The sequence below is a fragment of the Solea senegalensis genome, linkage group LG21, assembly GCF_019176455.1.
Source record: "Solea senegalensis isolate Sse05_10M linkage group LG21, IFAPA_SoseM_1, whole genome shotgun sequence".
In the NCBI taxonomy this organism is placed as follows: Eukaryota; Metazoa; Chordata; class Actinopteri; order Pleuronectiformes; family Soleidae; genus Solea; species Solea senegalensis.
The window spans coordinates 12558168-12577374 of NC_058040.1; the positions used below are offsets into that span (position 1 = coordinate 12558168).

The 19207-nt window shown below is 39.2% G+C and overlaps 1 protein-coding gene across 3 annotated transcripts in view; it reads left to right on the top strand.

Annotated features, from left to right (window-relative positions):
* The window catches only part of nsmfa (NMDA receptor synaptonuclear signaling and neuronal migration factor a), a 35561-nt gene extending 17219 nt beyond the window's left edge, over positions 1-18342 (top strand). For 2 of the 3 annotated variants that reach the window (XM_044053725.1, XM_044053726.1), the window contains exons 6-15: positions 4720-4772; positions 6374-6463; positions 10241-10371; positions 10838-10921; positions 11334-11367; positions 12053-12123; positions 12264-12343; positions 12518-12620; positions 16053-16128; positions 17396-18342. In XM_044053725.1, the coding sequence (XP_043909660.1) occupies positions 4720-4772; positions 6374-6463; positions 10241-10371; positions 10838-10921; positions 11334-11367; positions 12053-12123; positions 12264-12343; positions 12518-12620; positions 16053-16128; positions 17396-17493 (820 nt within the window). In that variant the 3' untranslated portion in view covers positions 17494-18342. The remainder of the gene's footprint in view (positions 1-4719; positions 4773-6373; positions 6464-10240; positions 10372-10837; positions 10922-11333; positions 11368-12052; positions 12124-12263; positions 12344-12517; positions 12621-16052; positions 16129-17395) is intronic. The other variant, XM_044053727.1, reaches the window with a different exon arrangement.
* Positions 18343-19207: the final 865 nt, after the last annotated feature.

Below are 19207 nucleotides of genomic sequence, written 5' to 3' on the forward strand. Positions count from 1 at the left end.
GTCCGCTGCCAGGCTGTGCTCGACCTGAGTGCTACTGTCACTCATCTCTAGCCATGTCTAATCTGACTGAGCAAAAAGAGTCAGAATGTGGCACTTGAAGGTGTGAGGACGTCAGTGGCTTTCATTAGGGACGAATAGGATCTACTCACTGGATGCCGCTGTGCCCTAAAGTAGGCCGGATTTGTTCTGCCGACCACAGTGAATTTCGATTTTCATTCCTAGGCAAAGCGGTGTTCATTGTGCTGACTGTACTTGTTATTTAAAAAGATTGCATTTGCTCACATTTGGCTGATACGTTGTGCTCAATATGTATGAATAGCTTTGTAGAAAGTTTTGGGTTGCAGAACGTGAAGTTAAAATCAGAAACACCAAAAATCAACAGGAAACAACAAGAGTGAGATCCTGTGACACTTGGAGGAGTTATGACATCGATAACAAGTTTGGAGCAGAGAGAGTCCCACTCACACCCAGATGCCCTGACACTCAGCGGCAGATGGTGAATGTGACACTAGGCAGTACATCTCAATGCCTTTGAATGTCGGTGTCATCCATCTGCAGTGTCAACTTCATCAATGTTGTGTGTGTTATTCATCCGATTAGTAGCTTGAACATTCTGGGGGAAATAAACAGCAAAACAAACTTTTAGGGGGCAACACTGAAATCCAGTGTTCATCTGAAATCACTACTTTAATCCCTAGTGGTCATGCAGTACAGATCCGTGCCACAGGTGCACCCTTGATAAATTGCCACAGAATAAAACACAACTCTTTATCCCCTGTGGGGATGTCTATATATTATATATATATATATATTTTTAAAAGTTATGATTCATCCAGGGATTTTTATAGCGATAATTGTGCAAAAGTCACAAAAAGTCATGAAATTCATGAAAACGAGCCAAGCAAACTTTGAACTGTCCAAATTTCACAAATTCAATCAGATTTTAGTTTTAATTTAGTATTGTGTTAATATAGGTGGTGAAAATAAAAAAAAAGATATATTTTTCATCAGATTGTCCTGGAAAAAGGATATAAAGGCACCATACTGAACATTCTTATAGCCTGTATATATACATTTTAACATAGTAATGAAAAAAGCAGCCTAAATGCTCTGTGTTCTAAGGGTTAAGGAATAATTTAAATGTATCATTTAAATCAGGTCACATGCAGGTTTGTCAAACAACAGGGGAGAGGAGATACGGGATAAACCTCATGATCCATGCGTTTGCACTGGCTGAATTAATATACTGTGTATGTACAATGTAATCAAGAATAAGTCTAAGGCCACTGCAATTAGCTGATTTAATTAAAGAAAAAACTGTTAATGCAGAACTTAAGTGTCTACATGATGTATTATTATAAGAATAAATTAACCAGGTGAATGTTAATTTGTAACTGCGACTATCTACACTATGGGAAGTGCTGGGCAGTGAAGCGTCCATTATCTGTCATGACTGCATTCACACATGAAGAAGAATGTATATCACAGATGCTGCAACAGGGAGAGACAGAGGGAAAGTGCAGAAAAACCAAGACTGAAACTGTCAAACGTACAGGAACATTTTTTTTACCAAAAATAAACCAATGAAATGAGTTAAACGCTATAGTGTGAATATGAGTTAAATCGGAATTTTAAACCTCCCTTTACTCTCTTCAGTCTCTGTCTCTGAACTGAATCTTAATCAAATAAAGCCACTGGCGATATTGTACATTGTAATATTACATTTTAAAATATTCATCCCTTTTTTTAATTAGTAACAATCTTTGAAGATGGAACTGTATTGTCACGATAGACAAATATTTTGCAATAACAGCAGATGGAACTGGAGTAGCATGTAAAATTAGTAACACAATTTTAGAAATAGCCCGGACAGCAGGGTACAGGACCCGTCAGATCATCTTTTACTGGAGGTGAGGGTGGACATGGTTTCTCTCACATTTCCTCTCTCTCTGCGTCTTAAGAATTTCAACACCTCTCATCTGTGGCAAACACAGAACACACAAAGTTCTGTCAGTGTAATGGTGTGTTTATTACACCTTATTACGAAAAGAATAAATTAAATATTTAGTAGTACTCCATTTGCTCTCCTTTTTATCATGATTCTGTTAAGTTTTGCTCATAAAAAATGGCAGTAAAACCCACTGCTTGGTAGCTCCCAGGACAAAGTGACTCCAAAGACTGTCCCTCCCTTTATGTTTTCCTCCTACTTTTATTGTGCGTCTCTCCTGCCAGATCAAAAAGGTTACAATTTCTGCTCACACAAATGGTGCACACAAGAAGCGCCACATGCAGAGATCATTAATCACGAGTGCTGACGAGTGGCTCGGTGTACCGCAGCTGTGTAGCCGTGACATGGGAGGGAGGCAGAAAGATAAAAGGATGTTTATCTGGGACTCTGCATAGAACATCGTGTCAGGATTAGGCAGCAGGTCACAGAAAGAAAAGAACCATAAAAAATCCTATTGCTTTTATTCCAAAGTCTTATTACTTACAGAATGAATATTACATACTGTACATATTGGGACTGTGACATTACTCATAATTGCTACCACTGATCATTTTTTAGCCCCAAGTGTCACTTTTGAGTAAAAAGTTTTACAATCATAATGGTTTGACATTTTTTTGGAGTGTGCCATCAAAACAATTTCTCTTCAAGTTGAAGAGAATGTTTTTTTTTAGCTGGATTTAAAAAATGCCATTTTGTTTTTATCACATAATTGCAGTGTTGTTTGAATATGAATATTGCCCCCCGGTTGTATTGTATTTGTGATTATGATTAATTATGCCCCTATTTGACAACTATATGAAGACAAATTAAATTATTATATTATTACATTTTATGTTATATTAACTCAGGCAGAAAGCAGGCATTATGGAGAACTCATCTTGAGGCAAATCTGATTAACGAGTATGATTATTTAATGTAGGTAAAACTTTTAACAGATCTAACAATTACATTCTTGTTCCATCAGCCTGCGTTTTCCGATGAATATTAATACCTTGCAATTGTAAAGCCTCATTAGCCGATGATTCGCCTCACAAAAAAAGAATGGTTTATTAGGGTTAATTTATACTTTTTTTTGTCATCAATGGATTTAAATTTCACTAATGAAGATGAGAAAATGGCTTGTTTGTACATTCAGTCTCTTTCTCAATCCATGAATGAAAACTCAAACAGAGCAAGACTGATTTAGTCTCAGTGTATATATCCAACTCTGGCAAAAACCATGTTAAAATAACAATGTTATTTTAACAATGTTAAAAAATATATTACAATAGTACTGCTTGGCAACTAAAGTATCTCCATTTCTTTACATTTACCCCTTGCTAACATTTTCAAGTAATACAAAGCACTATACTGTAGAGGTCTCTGCTCTTAAAGGGTTAGTATTCTAGACCTTAAATACTTTCATCTGGCCTCAAAACTGCAATATCAGTTGTGGTTGATTTTGCAGACTATGAGATATAACTCTGGACCGACACAAGGAGGGTGAAGGTGTCAACTGAAATGCTTCTTATTCACTGTGAATGGAGCAGTGTCAAGCATCACTGAACTGCACTTTGGCTCCATTGATTTACTTTGCTCATGTTGCGTGCAGCAGAATTTGAGAAATGTGCTACTTTCCATGGCAGACATCTCATGACAGTAGAGCTGCAACTAATATTATTTTCCTAAATCGATTAATCTGTTGATTATTTTCTCAATTAATTGATTAATCGCTTGGTCCATAAAATATCAGAAAACCTTAAAAAAATGTTGATCGGTGTTCGTCAAACCTGGAAATTATGAAATGTGCTATTGAAGATGAACCAAAACTAGCTATTGAGACTCCTATGGAAAATGTTTATCTTCATTATAAATCAAGTGAGTTCTTTCAGCAAAAAGCAAAGTTGCCCCCTAGAGGCTATCAAATACATTTTCACATCCTATTTTGGTTCAGCAGAACCAGACTAGGTCAATTTTTTTGATTTCGTCTATGGCCATAGACTGCACTGTATAGCTACCTCAGTCAGACTGACATCATTACTCTGAACATTTCACCTCAGATTTGTGAAATGTTTTTGTTTTACAAAAGTTTTCTGACCGTTTCTGAGCTTAAAACCACAATTAACTGGATTTATTTAGAAGCAAACTCAATCTTCATTTATCTGACAATGAATCTAGGTAATTATTAATCATGAATAGCCTTATAAATCAATCAGGCTTGAATGTCTTTGCCAAATCTCTCCAGCGCTCATTAGACCCCATCAACAGAGCTACGACTCGTCTGCTTGGAAAAGTAAAGAAACACAAATGTGCACCCAGTGAACTCCTTTAGCTGCTCTAACTTTTCACTTCATGTGGGTGTTTTCAAAACAGATCTTTCTCCGTCTACGATGAACACAAACCCGGGGTTTCCCTTTCACTGTTGTTACATGACTCATGACTCCACACAAAAACAGCTAATGAAAAGATGTCTTTGCAGTGTGGTACATCACACCCACACCACTCCTGTGACCACTATTTTCCACTCACACTGACACGGAAATGTGTATATTTACCTGTAATTAGCTGTTTTAGAAACACAAGCTTGACACTGAACTCTCCTCTCTTTTTGTCTCGCCATGCTTTATTTCACGCCCACCCCTTCCTTCTTTCCTCTTTCACCTCTTTTTACATTTTTGGTTCTTCCTGCATCCTCCGTTATCCCTCCTACACTTTGATTTCTCTATCTACAGGAACTTCCGGAAGCATCTACGGATGGTGGGCAGCAGAAGGATGAAAGCACAGAGTGAGTCAGATGTTAGTGTGTGCGAGTGTGCGCCTGTGGTTGACTTGTTTGCTATAGCTGACTGTGATGTTGTTCACCCCGCTATCATTGGTATTTTGTTCATTTATTTTCCTTTCTGGTGTGTCTGTTTGCATGACAGAGAGTGTTGTTGCTTTGCTGGCATCGTGTTAACACCCGGTTGCATTTACTTGGGGATTACATGTTCATCAGTGTGTTTTATAAAAGCCAGACATATGAGTATGTGCATGTGTATGGGTGTGTACGCTGCAGTTGGTCTTTTCCTGTTGCACTGTTAGCCAGGACATGGTCGTCGTGAATGATGTTTTTGAGGAGCAAAAGCAAAGACATGATTGCCCATAATGGAGGAGTGTTTGTCTGCCATAATCTATAGATTCTTTGCTCCGCATTCTACAGTATGTACATCCACATGTGACTGGTCAGTGATATTAGCTGATGTTGAATAAATTCAAACAGTACTGTACTGTTTGCGTTGTACTGAACTGTATTCTTGAAACTCACTAGAGTAGGATTGAATAAACAGGAGGAAGCTGTTAACTAAAATGTAAAACATATAGAATAGTGGTTAACTTTGTGCAACCCCTGTCTCTCCACCAAAGCAGCGGATTGGTATCTGCAGAAGGAGGAGTGTCTCTCACGTAGACTTGCATCTCCAATGTGCTGTCACTGCTGGGGCTGCTTTCGCGAAGAGTCACTCAGTTTGTATGGGTCCCACCTGGGCATAGTCACTGTCATATGATATGGGAGAAAACTCTCTGCCGGATCCTAAGGGGTACTACAAATGGTCGATGAGACTGCAGCAAGGCTTTTTAAACAGGTTATTACAGTTTGAACATGAACACAACCCACAAATGACAGCCTGCTGTTGGTAGCTTTTCAAGACTTTTGCTCCTATAGCTTAAAATAAAGTATAGATTTAGCATCAAGGTAATAGCTTTAGACCATGCAGAATATTTAGCATATTTGCTGGTGAGCCTGCAGCATTTGATGTGTTGGTTAGTATTATGGAAACATTAAATATGAAAATAAAACTGGGCCCATGTCTATAAAACATCCAGTTGACATTAGGTTAAAGTTAAATGGAAAATGTGATACTAACTGCAAACTGAACAGAGAAGCATTACAGCAGCCTCAAAAAATTTGAGAAAAAAAAGGTGCCTTGAGGGACACCATAAACCATGTCAAACACTTTTCTGTAATCTAAAGATATTCTCAGAGCACAGAGATTATCATTCTTCAAAGCAGAGCTTATCTGATCAAATATTTGTAGCTCCGTAACTGTGAAACAAGCTGTTTTCAGCCATTACTGATAATCACACAGGTAAGAATGAGCTGTAGGATGCTTTATATGTTGAAGGTATACGATTGTTTGTTAGCGTGCCGTACATGTGTGTCTGTTGGACAGTTCCGGTGTGTTTGTACAGAGGAGGGATGGCCTGTGTGTACAGTGTTTGTGCAGTTGTGGTTGCATCTGCCTTTGTGTGTGGATTAGTTGGAAGAAAAAAAAAACACACCAATTTGTGGGCTTGTTAGTGTGTGTCAGTTGTGTGAGAGCGTGACTATTTCTCCCTCGCCTGCACTAGCATTCGCTGAGCGTAGATCGAAGAGTTTCAGCCGTTCCTGGAGTGACCCTACACCTGTCAAGACTGACTCTTCTCATGAACCCAAAGACAGTGAGTTCATACGGACAAGTAAACCACACATGCATGAACACACGCACACACCAACACACAAGACCTGAGCCGGTAAAACATAGAGGTCGGCAGATTAATCCGCTTAATCGGCATTGACGGACACTGGCTGCGGTGCCTCCACCCATCACGTGGAGATGCACATCACCACTCTATGTGCAGGAGCTACAGACGGGTTTAGAAGAGGTGCATTCAATGACCCACACAAAGTCAATTACTTCTGCAAACACACACACAGTCCAGAAAAACTCTTGCCACTACTGCCATCTTGTGGAAATTACAGATGCACGATGTTACCAGCTCTGTATCGGCAGATATTGGCTTTAAATTGTAAAATTAGATATCGTCAAATGCGCCAACATCCACCGGTATGACTAAAATAGTAGGCTGAATTATCTGCTACCTCTTTGAATTCTATGCTAGCACCCCCTACAGCTATTATTTTTTGAGGCTTATCTATTTTGCATAATATAGATATACTTTATATCCACATCTGCTGTAAAAGGAGTATGTAAAATATAGTGGAAATAGATGCACTAATATTTAGGTAGTCGTTAGGTCACTGGAGAAATATGGCTATCTCTGAATGGGGGTAGGACGCTCCCAAACTGCATTAAAGAAAAATAAATGTTAAAGATGATTTTAAAAAATATTGACTGAGGGAGAGATTTTCTCATATGTTCTCAAACAGCTACAGTGAAAGCACATTTCAAACTATGTGTGTGTATAATGCGTGTGTGGTCATAAATTGCTCATACGTTCTCCTGTGTCCTCACATCTCGACAGGCAGATTTATTGCTGCCTAAGTTTTCTTTGTGCTCACAGAGTACATTTGTTATTAATTGATTTCCATACACAGGTGGCTCATAAGCAGTTGGAAGCCACTGCAGTGTTTGACAGCCATTAAAAAAAGGTCCTTTATATACGAGAATGAGCTAACATTAAGGAATGATGAAATAAGGCCATTTCATAACTCCCACTACAGAGGAGCAATCAGTCAGACCTGATTCAAATACCTGTGTCGGGATACTGATACGAAAGCTTTATTTTCATAATTACTGGCGATAATATTATCATCATTATCTTGTGCGATGTCACACGAGGCTGTAGCACACCAAACAAACACAAAAGACAACGCATAAACGCCAGATAAATTCAAATGTATTCCACAACAGTTTATTCAAACTGAAGTGTGATTCACAACAGGTGTAGGAGTGATAATTGCTATGCTGACTGCTTTAATGTTTTGGAGAAACCTGAAGAAACAGGGATATGTTATTAGATTTCTATACATGTGTTTAAAAGTAATACAATAATGGAGACTCTTCCTGGATTAGGATAACTGCTCATTTCTAACATCATTTTGGGACACCGCTTGAGAGTGAAACACTAAATCTCATGAAATTCAAATAATGGGGAAAACATTTTGAAGCCAAGAATAAATAAACAGTCTTCACGTTTTATTAAATTATTCAAAAACCAAGACTGTCTGCAGCCATACAGACACATGTCAAATAGGCCTTGTGATGTAATCCAGCTCTGAACTCTTTGTACTATGGACCTCGTGTCTTCAATTTACAGCTCACTTCCAGCTCACTTCCAAATAACACAATCAATCACACACACACACACACACAAACTGACTTTGACCTTGTCCGTCTGTCTCCCTGTGACCGTGGGTCTTTCTTTAACTTTGTGATGGTCTCCCTTTCTCTTTCTGTGAGTCAAGTCTTTCAAACCGGAGTGTGTGTGTCCCAGTCCCCGACTGTGTCCACTGGTGCAGTGAAAGAACTTGTGTGATGTGTATGTGTGTGTGTGTGTGTCTCAGTGTTTTTAAAATGGCTTTCAAACACACACCGTTTTGCATGTGCTGTTTGTCTGTGTCGATGTCCGATTTTGTGGTGTTTGATGTTTTTTTTGTTTTTGTTTTTGTTTTTTGCACTTCCATCTTTAGTGTGTATCAGAGTGTGATAAAGAGTTAATAAACTGTTGATGACACAGTCTAATGATGTGTTTGATGGCTCTCCCTCTTCCCTGAGGGAAAGGTGTTTTGTTCTCTGGAGGAGTGCCATTCATTTTGGCCGCGCTTGTCATTTCTGTTTTTCTACTGCAGTTCTTCCACGGTCCCATTTTCCAATTGCTGCATGTATCTGGATATAAGTAATTCTTTTTCTTATTACAATATAAGTAAAGCCTTTAAGTTTTAGGCTGATACCAAAGTAGATGTTTCAGTTACTATGATATATGATTTTTTTTTTACCATAAATACTAAGGTCGGCATGACATATCGCCGTGCTTCCTCGTGCAATGCTATAATCGATATAATTAACAAATGAAAGTGCTCTAAAGTAAACTGTCCCTGCCAGTTTCACTTGCACTTCATGTCTCCACATGGCGGTGTGAATAAGGGAAAGTTGGATGGAAGTTACCTGACCAAAGATGAGGGTGTTTACAGTGGGATAATGGTGGAGAAAACTATGTTAAGAGATGCTCAATCCACGTTCAATACATTTCATGCACTTTTTTTCTCCATGTTGTGAATAAATAGAGAAATCCTGCACTACTAACTGTTTTGTTATCTTCAGTAAAACAGAGATCGTGACATATCGCTATCTGATTGTCTTGCAATATATTGATTATCACAGAATTGCTGTATTGTGATATTATTGGTATCGTGGACCATGTATCGCGTATCATCTGTGTGATTTCCACCCCTGATAAATACAAAAATAAACAATTGGCTGATAACATGCAGGTTAAGTTTAACAAATAGCTCTGCTCTACCAGGTGAGATATTTACCACTGACCCCGAGGCCTTTTCTTGTGACCCAGATTGCAGTCATTGTGACACATTAAAAAAGAGCTATAAGTTAAGTAAACTTGACAACATCATAAGTCCTCGACTGCTTAGTCAGTTAATACCGAGAAATTTGCTGTCTTGTTACAATTAAAAGTGTCAGTTCTCATTGAAAATGAAGAAATTGACGGTGCAACCGTTAAATCAGTTCAAAGATAACGGACAAATCTGACTGCTCACACTGACTGTGATCATTTATCATCATACAGTTGCACTGGCACTGAATGCAATAATAGCCTTAAGTTAGCATCATTTAATAATTATAGGAAAAAAAACATCATGTCTGTTTTTCTTCAAAAATATGTAAACGTTTGTTTATCAAACTGGCACATGAATTCGAGTGTGACACTGATAAATCCTGCCGAGTGTGAAATTATTCAGCAGCTGCTGATTTATTGTGTTACAGGTGCCCTTTATTTGATTTTGCAGCTTTTATTTTTTTTTTCCTTTAGTATATCCTTGTGTCATGTCATATACATGGCAGTTTGATTACACAAAAGAGAAGGATGCCTTGGTGCCAAATAGCACCTTCTCTTCTGAATAGCTGCCCGCTGATTCCTGTTAAGTTTTCATAACACTACTTTATTAGCGGATGCCAGAAATCCTCCACCACACTCACTATCAGTCATATTTTTCCTGCCTCTGCCAGCTGTCTTCGCTCTTTTCTTGTTCCATCTGTCATTTTCTCATGTCACCATCATTAACAGCTCCATCTGTTTTCCTCTCCTCCACCATCGCCTTGCTCCCGGTTTCCTGGACACAGCCCTCCTTCACTCCTTCACTTTCTCTCCTTCTTCTTCTGTGTCACTTTTTTAATGCCTCCCACTCGGAACCCAACACTTGTGCCCACGCACTATTATCTCGAGTCACTTTCCTCACCAGTGTCTGGTGTTGTCTTCCAGGCGGTGACCTGCAGACCTCCTGCAGCACCCTGGATGAAGGGGGCCTTCGCGACACTCTAGACTGGGAGGAGGAGAGAGAGATGGAGCGGCTCGCCTGCGAGGGAGACGACTTTATTCCCCCCAAAATCATGGTAAGAGATCGCGATTTTGACTATCCAAAGATCTATAACTGAAACACTGGATTAAGAGTCAGAGAGCAAAATATTACTAATTTTTTTTTACAGTGAGAACTAATCATCTTACATCATGTTTTAGTAAAATATTGTTTGTACATATTATTGGAAGATCAATTACACAGAAGAAAATAATCAGAGTGTGTTTTTATGAATCTATAAAGTCATAATTAGAAAATTGTTATTTTTAGAATAACATATTGTCTGATCATAGCAGAGCATTCAGGTTTAGTACCTGAAATCTAATCTACAAAAACAATGTCCATATAAGAGCTGTAGTTTTCCCCTTTAGGCAAAGAGGTATGCACATATTATATATACATGTATCTATATTATGTATGATATGATGATGAGTTTGTTCTTCACCCATTTTCCCCCCTTTACATCTAACCAATCTGTCATCTCCTCCTGCTCCCACCTTTAGCTGATCTCTTCTAAGGTCCCTAAGGCAGAGTACGTTCCCACTATAATCCGCAGGGATGACCCCTCCATCATCCCCATCCTCTATGTGAGTCAAACACAGTGGAATGGAAGCGTCACAGAAACACGCACAATTACAGTGAACATACCGCAGGGTTTTTACAGTAAACAAAAACAACATAGCTGCCCAAAATGTTTATTTCAACATAAAACGTGACTTTTTGGTCCAGTAAGAATATCTACTTCCCGGTGTTGGTATCGTGACGTCCTGGCCTAATCTGCGTGATGTTACTGCAAGAGGCATTTGATCAATTTCCTATGTGTTAACATTTTCAAGACTTTTGAAAGAGGGATTTAAGATATTTTAATACTAATTGCGGCCTTGCTTTTAGATTTATGAAGTCAAAGACTTTTTAAGGATCTGCGGGAACACTGTACCAAGAATACAAGTTGTATTGTATTTAAAACGTATTATCATCTCCATGTGTTTCTGTCCCCAGGACCATGAACATGCAACTTTCGACGATATTTTGGGTGAGTATCTTTGTCTACAGCTTGGCAACAACTGCAAACTTGTTAGGGAAACAAACACATGCATCATTAATGCATTTCCTATAAAATAACACACAAACAGAATCTGCAGCAAATACATGACTTCAAAAAAAAAAAGACAGAAAAGAAAAAAGATGATATCAGTTTCTCTTATTGAAAAGAAAAACCTGTCACGTCTTGTCATAAATCTGAACTGTGCAGCTCTTTGCCCGCGGCGTGGAATGTGAACAGTTAATCAGGCCGTGGGAGTTGAAGGTCAGAAAAATAGCTTGAGGTCGAAGGCTAAACCTAACCTGCAATCAAATCTATGTAACAAAAAAGAAATATATAATAGATTATTAATCTAAACACGTTCAAAATCCTGAAAAGCACTTCAACTGCATATTGAAACAGATCTAGGAGTATTCAAGGTCCCAGATAATGATCTCGTTGTGGAATAAAGCTCTCAGAGTAATTAAAACGATGTAAATGAACAATGCAGTCCCAAATTTTGATGTGTGACATTTTCTGCTGCCTGACTGCTAATTTTCAGTCCACTTCGTCTTGTTAATATATCTGCTGCATATATAACTACACCCGCACTTTGCCTCATTCTCTAGAGATTTTGCTTTAATTCTCACACTCTCAGTCTCTCTTTCATGAATACAAACATTTTGTCTTCTCTCAGAGGAAATAGAGAAGAAGCTCACGGCATACAGGAGGGGAAGCAAGTTCTGGAGGATGCTCATCTTTTGCCAGGTAAACAAAGAAGAGGACTGAAAAAGATAAATACTGCATTCCTTGTAGAATGTGTCTCACTTGCAGTATATAGATACAAGGAATTATGAGGAAATGTATATTTAAAACACCTTCCTTTCTCTTGTGTGCGTGTTTCTTAGGGAGGCCCAGGTCATCTTTATTTACTAAAGAACAAAGTGGCAACTTTCGCAAAGGTGGAAAAGGAGGAAGACATGAGCCAGTGAGTTACTGTTGGAAATCTGGGTCTAGTTGTCAAATTATGTATAATTCTATGGCACCCGCAGCCTCATTTTGACAGATGTAACCCAATTCACATAGAGGCCATTTTACAAGAGTTGAAAAAAATAGTTGACCCATCTAAGTGTAGTCTTTGTTTCTTTGTCTTTGTTTACAGGTTCTGGAGGAGGCTCAGTCGCTTCATGAGTAAAGTCAACCCAGAACCCAACCTCATTCATATTATGGGGTGCTATGTCCTGGGCAACCCCAATGGAGAAAAGGTATGTATACTCACATAAACGAACCCCCAATAGTCCCAATATTTCTATATAGCAACAGATTTTTCCTCAAAAACATAATGACATGTTAATCTTCAACAACACATATTTCAAGATACTGTAAATATCTCTGCCATGGATTATATTTTCCTGGTTGTTTTCCTCACTCGCTAGTTTCAGGTCTTCAATAGAACATGAAGCATATTTGTAAAATATGTTCACATTTAGAGGCTGGAAAAAAAACAGTGGACACCAGTGTGCTTGACAGCTGGTATTGTTCAATAGGTGCCTAATTGCAGGCAACGTGTGTGAATTTCCTGTTTCAAAAAACTGACATTGCGCAGGTCAAATCCTAAATCTTGAAGCTTCACACTGGGAGTTTGTCTTGACGCTCTTTAAAAGGCTGTCGCTGTATCACAACTGAATGAATTCTGAATTTATATGACATTCTAATCATAGTTTGACACTATTTCCCTTCATTAGTATAATTTAATTAAGTAGAATACAGTCTGCCTGGTGTGGTGACATCTGTACATCATGACCTTAATTTATAACATGAACCAAATGCGATTTATTTGCCACAGAAATGGATTTAATGAATTGGGATGTCCAAGGAGAGATGGGATTTCCTCCTGGCCAATTTAGGCTCTGCCTCTCCGTGTTCACGCTTTGCCGTTTGCTGTCTTCTGCTTTCATATTAACACTCACTGCGTCTGTTTCTATCTCTGTTTGACTGATAATCAGCGTGCGGTCCCTCCAGCTGTCTCCTTCTCCACTGGTGTCGCTATTATTGCACTCTGAGTAATGTTTCTGGATGTAGCCGCAGGGCACACATGTTGAGTGATGCTGCACCTTTCTTCCCTTGGCATAACCACATATTAAAACCCAGCCACACATAGACACAAATAATCAAAAACATACAAACAACACGCAAGGTGCCAAATACGCATGCACACAGACGCATGCCATAACCAGCAGTGTCTGTCTGAGCTGACTGTCTGTTCCAGTCACGCCTGCCAAAGTGCTTTGTTGTATAAACTGGATCTCTCCGGGGCTGATGGGACAAATCTGGCAGTCTGCGAAACCGACTGCACATCAGCGATAGCTCCACCCCAACACACAGACACAAATGCAGTTGTTTCAGGAGAAAGAGCCTGTGGATCCAAAACTACTGATCTGGTGCTTTTTCTCATTTTTAAGGGTTTGTTTAGTCCAGAATGAGAGTCTGCAGAATTTATAGCGTCAGTTAAATATAAACGGACTCATTTAATTCATATTATATACACAAACGAAAGACAGGCACTATGCAACACAGAAACAAATCCAAATTTAAAAGCCAGCTATACATATCAAGTGTCTCAGGCTGCAATTTCACACACACACACACACACACACACACATGTATGAATTTCTTATATTTGCATTCATCCCATTACTTATTACACACCAGTAGTGCAGCACGCAAACATGGTACAGGAACACTGTGCTGCACACAGTGGGAGCAAACCTTGCTCAGAGGGCACCTCAGCCCCTGACATTTTCCGAGAATCGAACCGGCAATCCTCCAAGCCCAATTATCTTCCGCTTTGCCAAAGGCTGCAAAAACGTATGTTCATGTGTAGAAATATGTGCAGGGGGAAATGTAAAGCCTAATATAATGTGTATTTAAGCTTATGGGTATTTGCATGAGCCTGCAGTCAAGCCGCGAGTCCCTCTCCGTTTGAAAAGTAATATCATAATGTTTAATGCATGTTTAATAGAAAAGTCTCATTTATGAAGTACAACAAAAATTCTGCCATGTTAAATCAAATCAGAGCTGTTTTCTGTTGTAATTCACACAGCATACATCTTGTTGCTTTTCCAGGCCTAGAGAAGTTTGTTATATGGAAGTGAATGTGATGGAAATGATATGTAATAAGGTCAAATAAAATTGGCTGAATAATTTAAAAAAAACGACTGCCTCACAGGTGCAGCTAACAGAACAGCTGTAGGACTCTTTAGTTCCTGAGTCATGGCCAGGGTTTTTTCCATAAGAGCAGGCTGTTGGCCGGATGTCTAGACATTAAAATATTTCCGCACAACTTAATTGTTTCAAGTCACGTCCCCGCCACTTTATTTAACATTATACTATATAACTTTTAACTAGATGAAGGATTTTAGACTCTCTGATGCCTGTATCTTCGGCTATATTAAAAACAAGCTGAGCAAACAGCTCCTCTCGCAGCAGTCGCCAGCACGTAGGCATAAATATGTCTGTGATTACTGGAAAAACTGTTGTTATTTTGTTACTGTTTAAACTGTGAAATGAGGATTAAAGGTGGCATGGAAGAGTAGAGCACTTCAACAATGTGCTATAATAGCTTTTTTGAAGGCTAGCAATGGAGAACAGCTGGTGAGGAGGTCAGTGAGGAAATGTGACCTGGTTTCCATTCAAAGACTTCCAAGTCTTAACATGTTTTGTTTTATCAAGAACAAATCTTAATTAGTCTTGGGAAGAAAAAAAGACCATCATTTGAGAGCTTGTAAGAAGCCAACCAGCATTGAAAGGAAAAAAAAAAAAAACATTAACACATTATTTGAGATTTGTTATTTGCCCGCAGGTCTCCCTGCTTTAAAAACAAAGCTTGGCAACAAGGCAGCTTCTTTCATCTTTTTCAAAAGACCGAAGACACAAGGAATGAAAGCTGCTTTTTCTATATCATAAATGTGAAAAACAAAGGTGCATTTGTGCTTTGATTTTTGTGACGGGGAGTTATCAAGCTCCCTCACGAATAAATCCAAGCAAGAAATCAATGCGCTTCAGGTTCTAAATGTGCATCAGTACGTCAGTTGACGGCAGGAGAGACGAGTGAAAACACCACAGTTGTTCACAGAGCTCATGTGATCATGTCATTACGGCCTGAACTAATGATTTCCTGGAGCTCGCAGGGATGCCTCAGCAAATTCTCTCATTTAAGAGGAAGAAATGATTCACATTTTTGGTTAGACTTTGCAAACTGAGCCAATTATATTAGCATTTACTGTTGTGTCTGCCTTCAATTTCGCTCTTAAAGTTTTGTGCTACAAGAAAAACAAATAAAAAAAACCCACCATTTAGCATTTCAAACACGTCTATTTTTCCCAATCAGTGAGTCATTACATTACATTTTCTGCATATGAAACTATTCATTTTGACACAGAGGTCACATGACGCGAAACAGAAAAACTGAGCACCTTTACAAGTACCATTTCATCCCATGTCCACCTTCACAAGGACGAAGAATGTGCACACATCTCTGTGGCAGTAATGAGCTGCGTTATTTTCCATTCTTTCCCATGTTTCTTTATATGTGTGTGTGTGTGCGTGCACATGTTGTATCTGCAGGCTTCCTTTCCGTTTATATCCAGGAGCAGTGGGGATTAATTGCCATTTGCTTTCTTATCTCGGCCCAACAGCTGTTCCAGAAACTGAAGAATCTGATGAGGCCTTATTCTGTTGAGTTTGAATCACCGCTGGAGCTGTCTGCACAGGGTGAGTGTGGAAGGGGAAAAAAAAAAAAACATGCAAACATGTGCAGGTCACACAAGGACAAAAGCACGTGAAATGGTGCAAGTGAACACCATATGTACAGCATTAACATTAGCAATGAGGAATTTACAGAAACAGCTGTTTCCTGTTTCCAGACCTAGTTTATTTTAACAGTGTGTGAATTTGTTGTGCTCTGTTTGGGTGGTATGTTGATAGTGGCGAGTTGTTTCTATTGTTGTAGTTGTAATAGTAATGCAATTGATCTAATAGTTAAGATTTCATGCACACAAGGTCAAAAGTTTAGCAGAAGATGAGACATTTTGACCTTCTGGATCTGGTCCCCATGCATCAAGCTCCAAGTTAGTCAAGGTTCAATCAACAGAATGAAGGTCAGCACCCACCACAGCTTATAATGAACGCTGTTCACTCACTCACACACTCATCTTCTACCACTTTATCCTCCACGTGAGGGTCGCAGGGGTTATGGGATGTATGGTGTGGTCTGAAAATGGGGATGAACTGAACCATCACTCTGTCAGATACTAGTCAAAATAACAGGATACTGCATTTTTAAATGACTCATGTTGTGGGCTATTGATTTCATCTTTATGGGCACAGAATATGTATGTGTGACATATTTGAAATAGTAATAGATATGGCTAGGTGTTAAATGTATCAGCACAAATGTGTTGTTCACAGGTTAGGAGTTTAAGTATGTAAAATGTGTATACATACACCTATGTACGTTTTCCCTGCTCCTTACTGCAGAGATCATTTGGTTTCTGCTGTAGTAAAATTGACATTTGATGTAGTAGATATACATTTTCCATTTTCATTGAGCAAAATAAACAAAAAAAAAACAACAATTGTAGAGGACGCTAGCATTGAATTCAAGGAAGTAGCAGCCAATGTAGCCTACTGTTGTAGTCATTAGTCATAACAGCAGATATTGGTGTGTTTGCCAATAATATCTTGCATCCGTAGTCTAAAAATGCAAAATTTAAGTAAAAGAAATCTTAAACAGAATCAATCAAAACAAGCAGAAATACTTTTTGCAGACTTCACATCAGTACTCTGCACTGGTCATAGTCACATTGTGTTTTTCAGACATATTAAAAAATGCACCCACGTCTTTCTGTAAGCATCTCATGCTGCTCGGAAAAACACTAACTAACTAGTGGTTTCACATTGTGTGTAGTATTCAGTTTTGCTGGAATCAGATTTGCCGTTTGCATAACTCGCACTTTTCCTGTCTCATTCACCAATCAAGGCAAAGAGATGATTGAGATGTACTTTGACTTCCGCCTCTATCGACTGTGGAAGACGCGCCAGCACTCCAAACTCTTGGACTATGAGGATTTTTTGTGACGAAGACACCAGGATTACGGGTGCAGCGGACCCTCCAGTGCCACGGGGAACCTAAAAAACTGAATCCATTGACTGAACATCGCTCAACTGTAGTGCTCCACTCATCAGCTCAATATAAGAACAGTCACACCTGCTTTCATCCTAGAGAGGGCTGGGAGGAGGAGGAGGCAGCGGCCAAAGACAAACTAAATTATGCTGTGCCTCGGTTTTTTCGTCATTCCCAGATTGAGCGTCAAAGACTAACTTAAAAAGGGCCTAAACTATATATAATAAAAGAAGAAAAAAAACTAGGCAAAAAGCAGAGACATCTGAACAGCCGTTTCTGCCTCTCGAGTGTAAAAGCAAAAAAAGAAAAAGAAAATCTAAATGTGTACAGACAGAAATACCATTTAATTCCCACCTCTGTTGTACGGGGACATTCTTTTTGAGGCCAAAGTGCTTCAGGAAAAACTGCTGAAAGTCATTCTGTCACAATTATGGTTCTGTGTTTTGACTGGACCTTAAAATACGTACATGAATACTCCACATGCCGATTGTGTGTACATATAACATGAATTATACTAGCATTGCTTCAGTCATGCAAATACTACTCGACACGAGAATAATGACGCATCATTTATTTTTGATGTGCATTGTTGTGCAGTTTCATATGGAAATACTTTGGAATAACTCAGGTTTTAGCCATGAAGTAATTAATCTGTTTGTCTATCCTATCAAGATATTGTAATCTTCATCTCCATCGCTTGGAATGAATGTATTAACTCTCGTACAAACACATCTTCAGTTTGAAGAGTTGAGCTTTATGTTTTGGTAAAAAAAAAAAAAAGAAAAGAAAAGTATAATGTGCTGATTTTGTGTGTGTGTGTGTGTGTGCGAGAGTGTGTGTTTTCCATGTAAAAAACAAAAAATATGGTGATGTGTTGTGTGTATTTTCCTCTATCTGCTCCTGTTGAAGCAAAAAGAATAATCATCTCCATCCCTGCAATTATCCGTCAATCACACACACATACACATCGACAGTTGAGTATGATTCATGATGTCAAGAGGGATGTAACAGCCATCCAAGTGCTCCTAACCCTGTAGTGTAGGAGTTGCCCCTGTTGATCCATCCTGCTCTTTTGCGGAGGGTTTCCAGCCACTGTCAACAGTGTCAGCTGCTCTCACCTCTGCCAAACACTCTTAGCTTCTCCTAAAGGCAGCCAAAAGGAGCTACTGCCATCTCCCACTCTCCCTGGGCTGTGATCCAGTCAGAGGGCCACAGCTCTCTGAATTAAAAAGGTCTGCCCAAAAGTTTAAGCTGTTAACAGCCATCTGCTGCCCCTGCCAGGTGTCAGCCACTTAAAGGCCAGAAATATGTGGGCCGGGTGTGTGTCTGAGTTCGGGAGCGTCGCACAAGCCCAGAGAACCTGAGCTTTCTCAAACTGTTCGACATGAGAAGTGGCAGCCGAGCTGGATGTGCAGCTGCTCCCGCACAGACGCACAAACACACGCGAACAAATCACTAAAAGCTGGGACGTGACACAATTTTGCATTGCATTCGTGGACTGTAAATAAAAAATGGACGTAATCTACCGGTTTGGAAAGTGAAATAAAGATGGAAGAAGCAGCTGGCCACCAGGGGGCCAACTGGACAGACTAGAGCAGTGGTTCTTACATGTTTTATACTGAATAAAATATTGAGCTTTGGAAGTAACACGTTAAAATACAGTGGTGT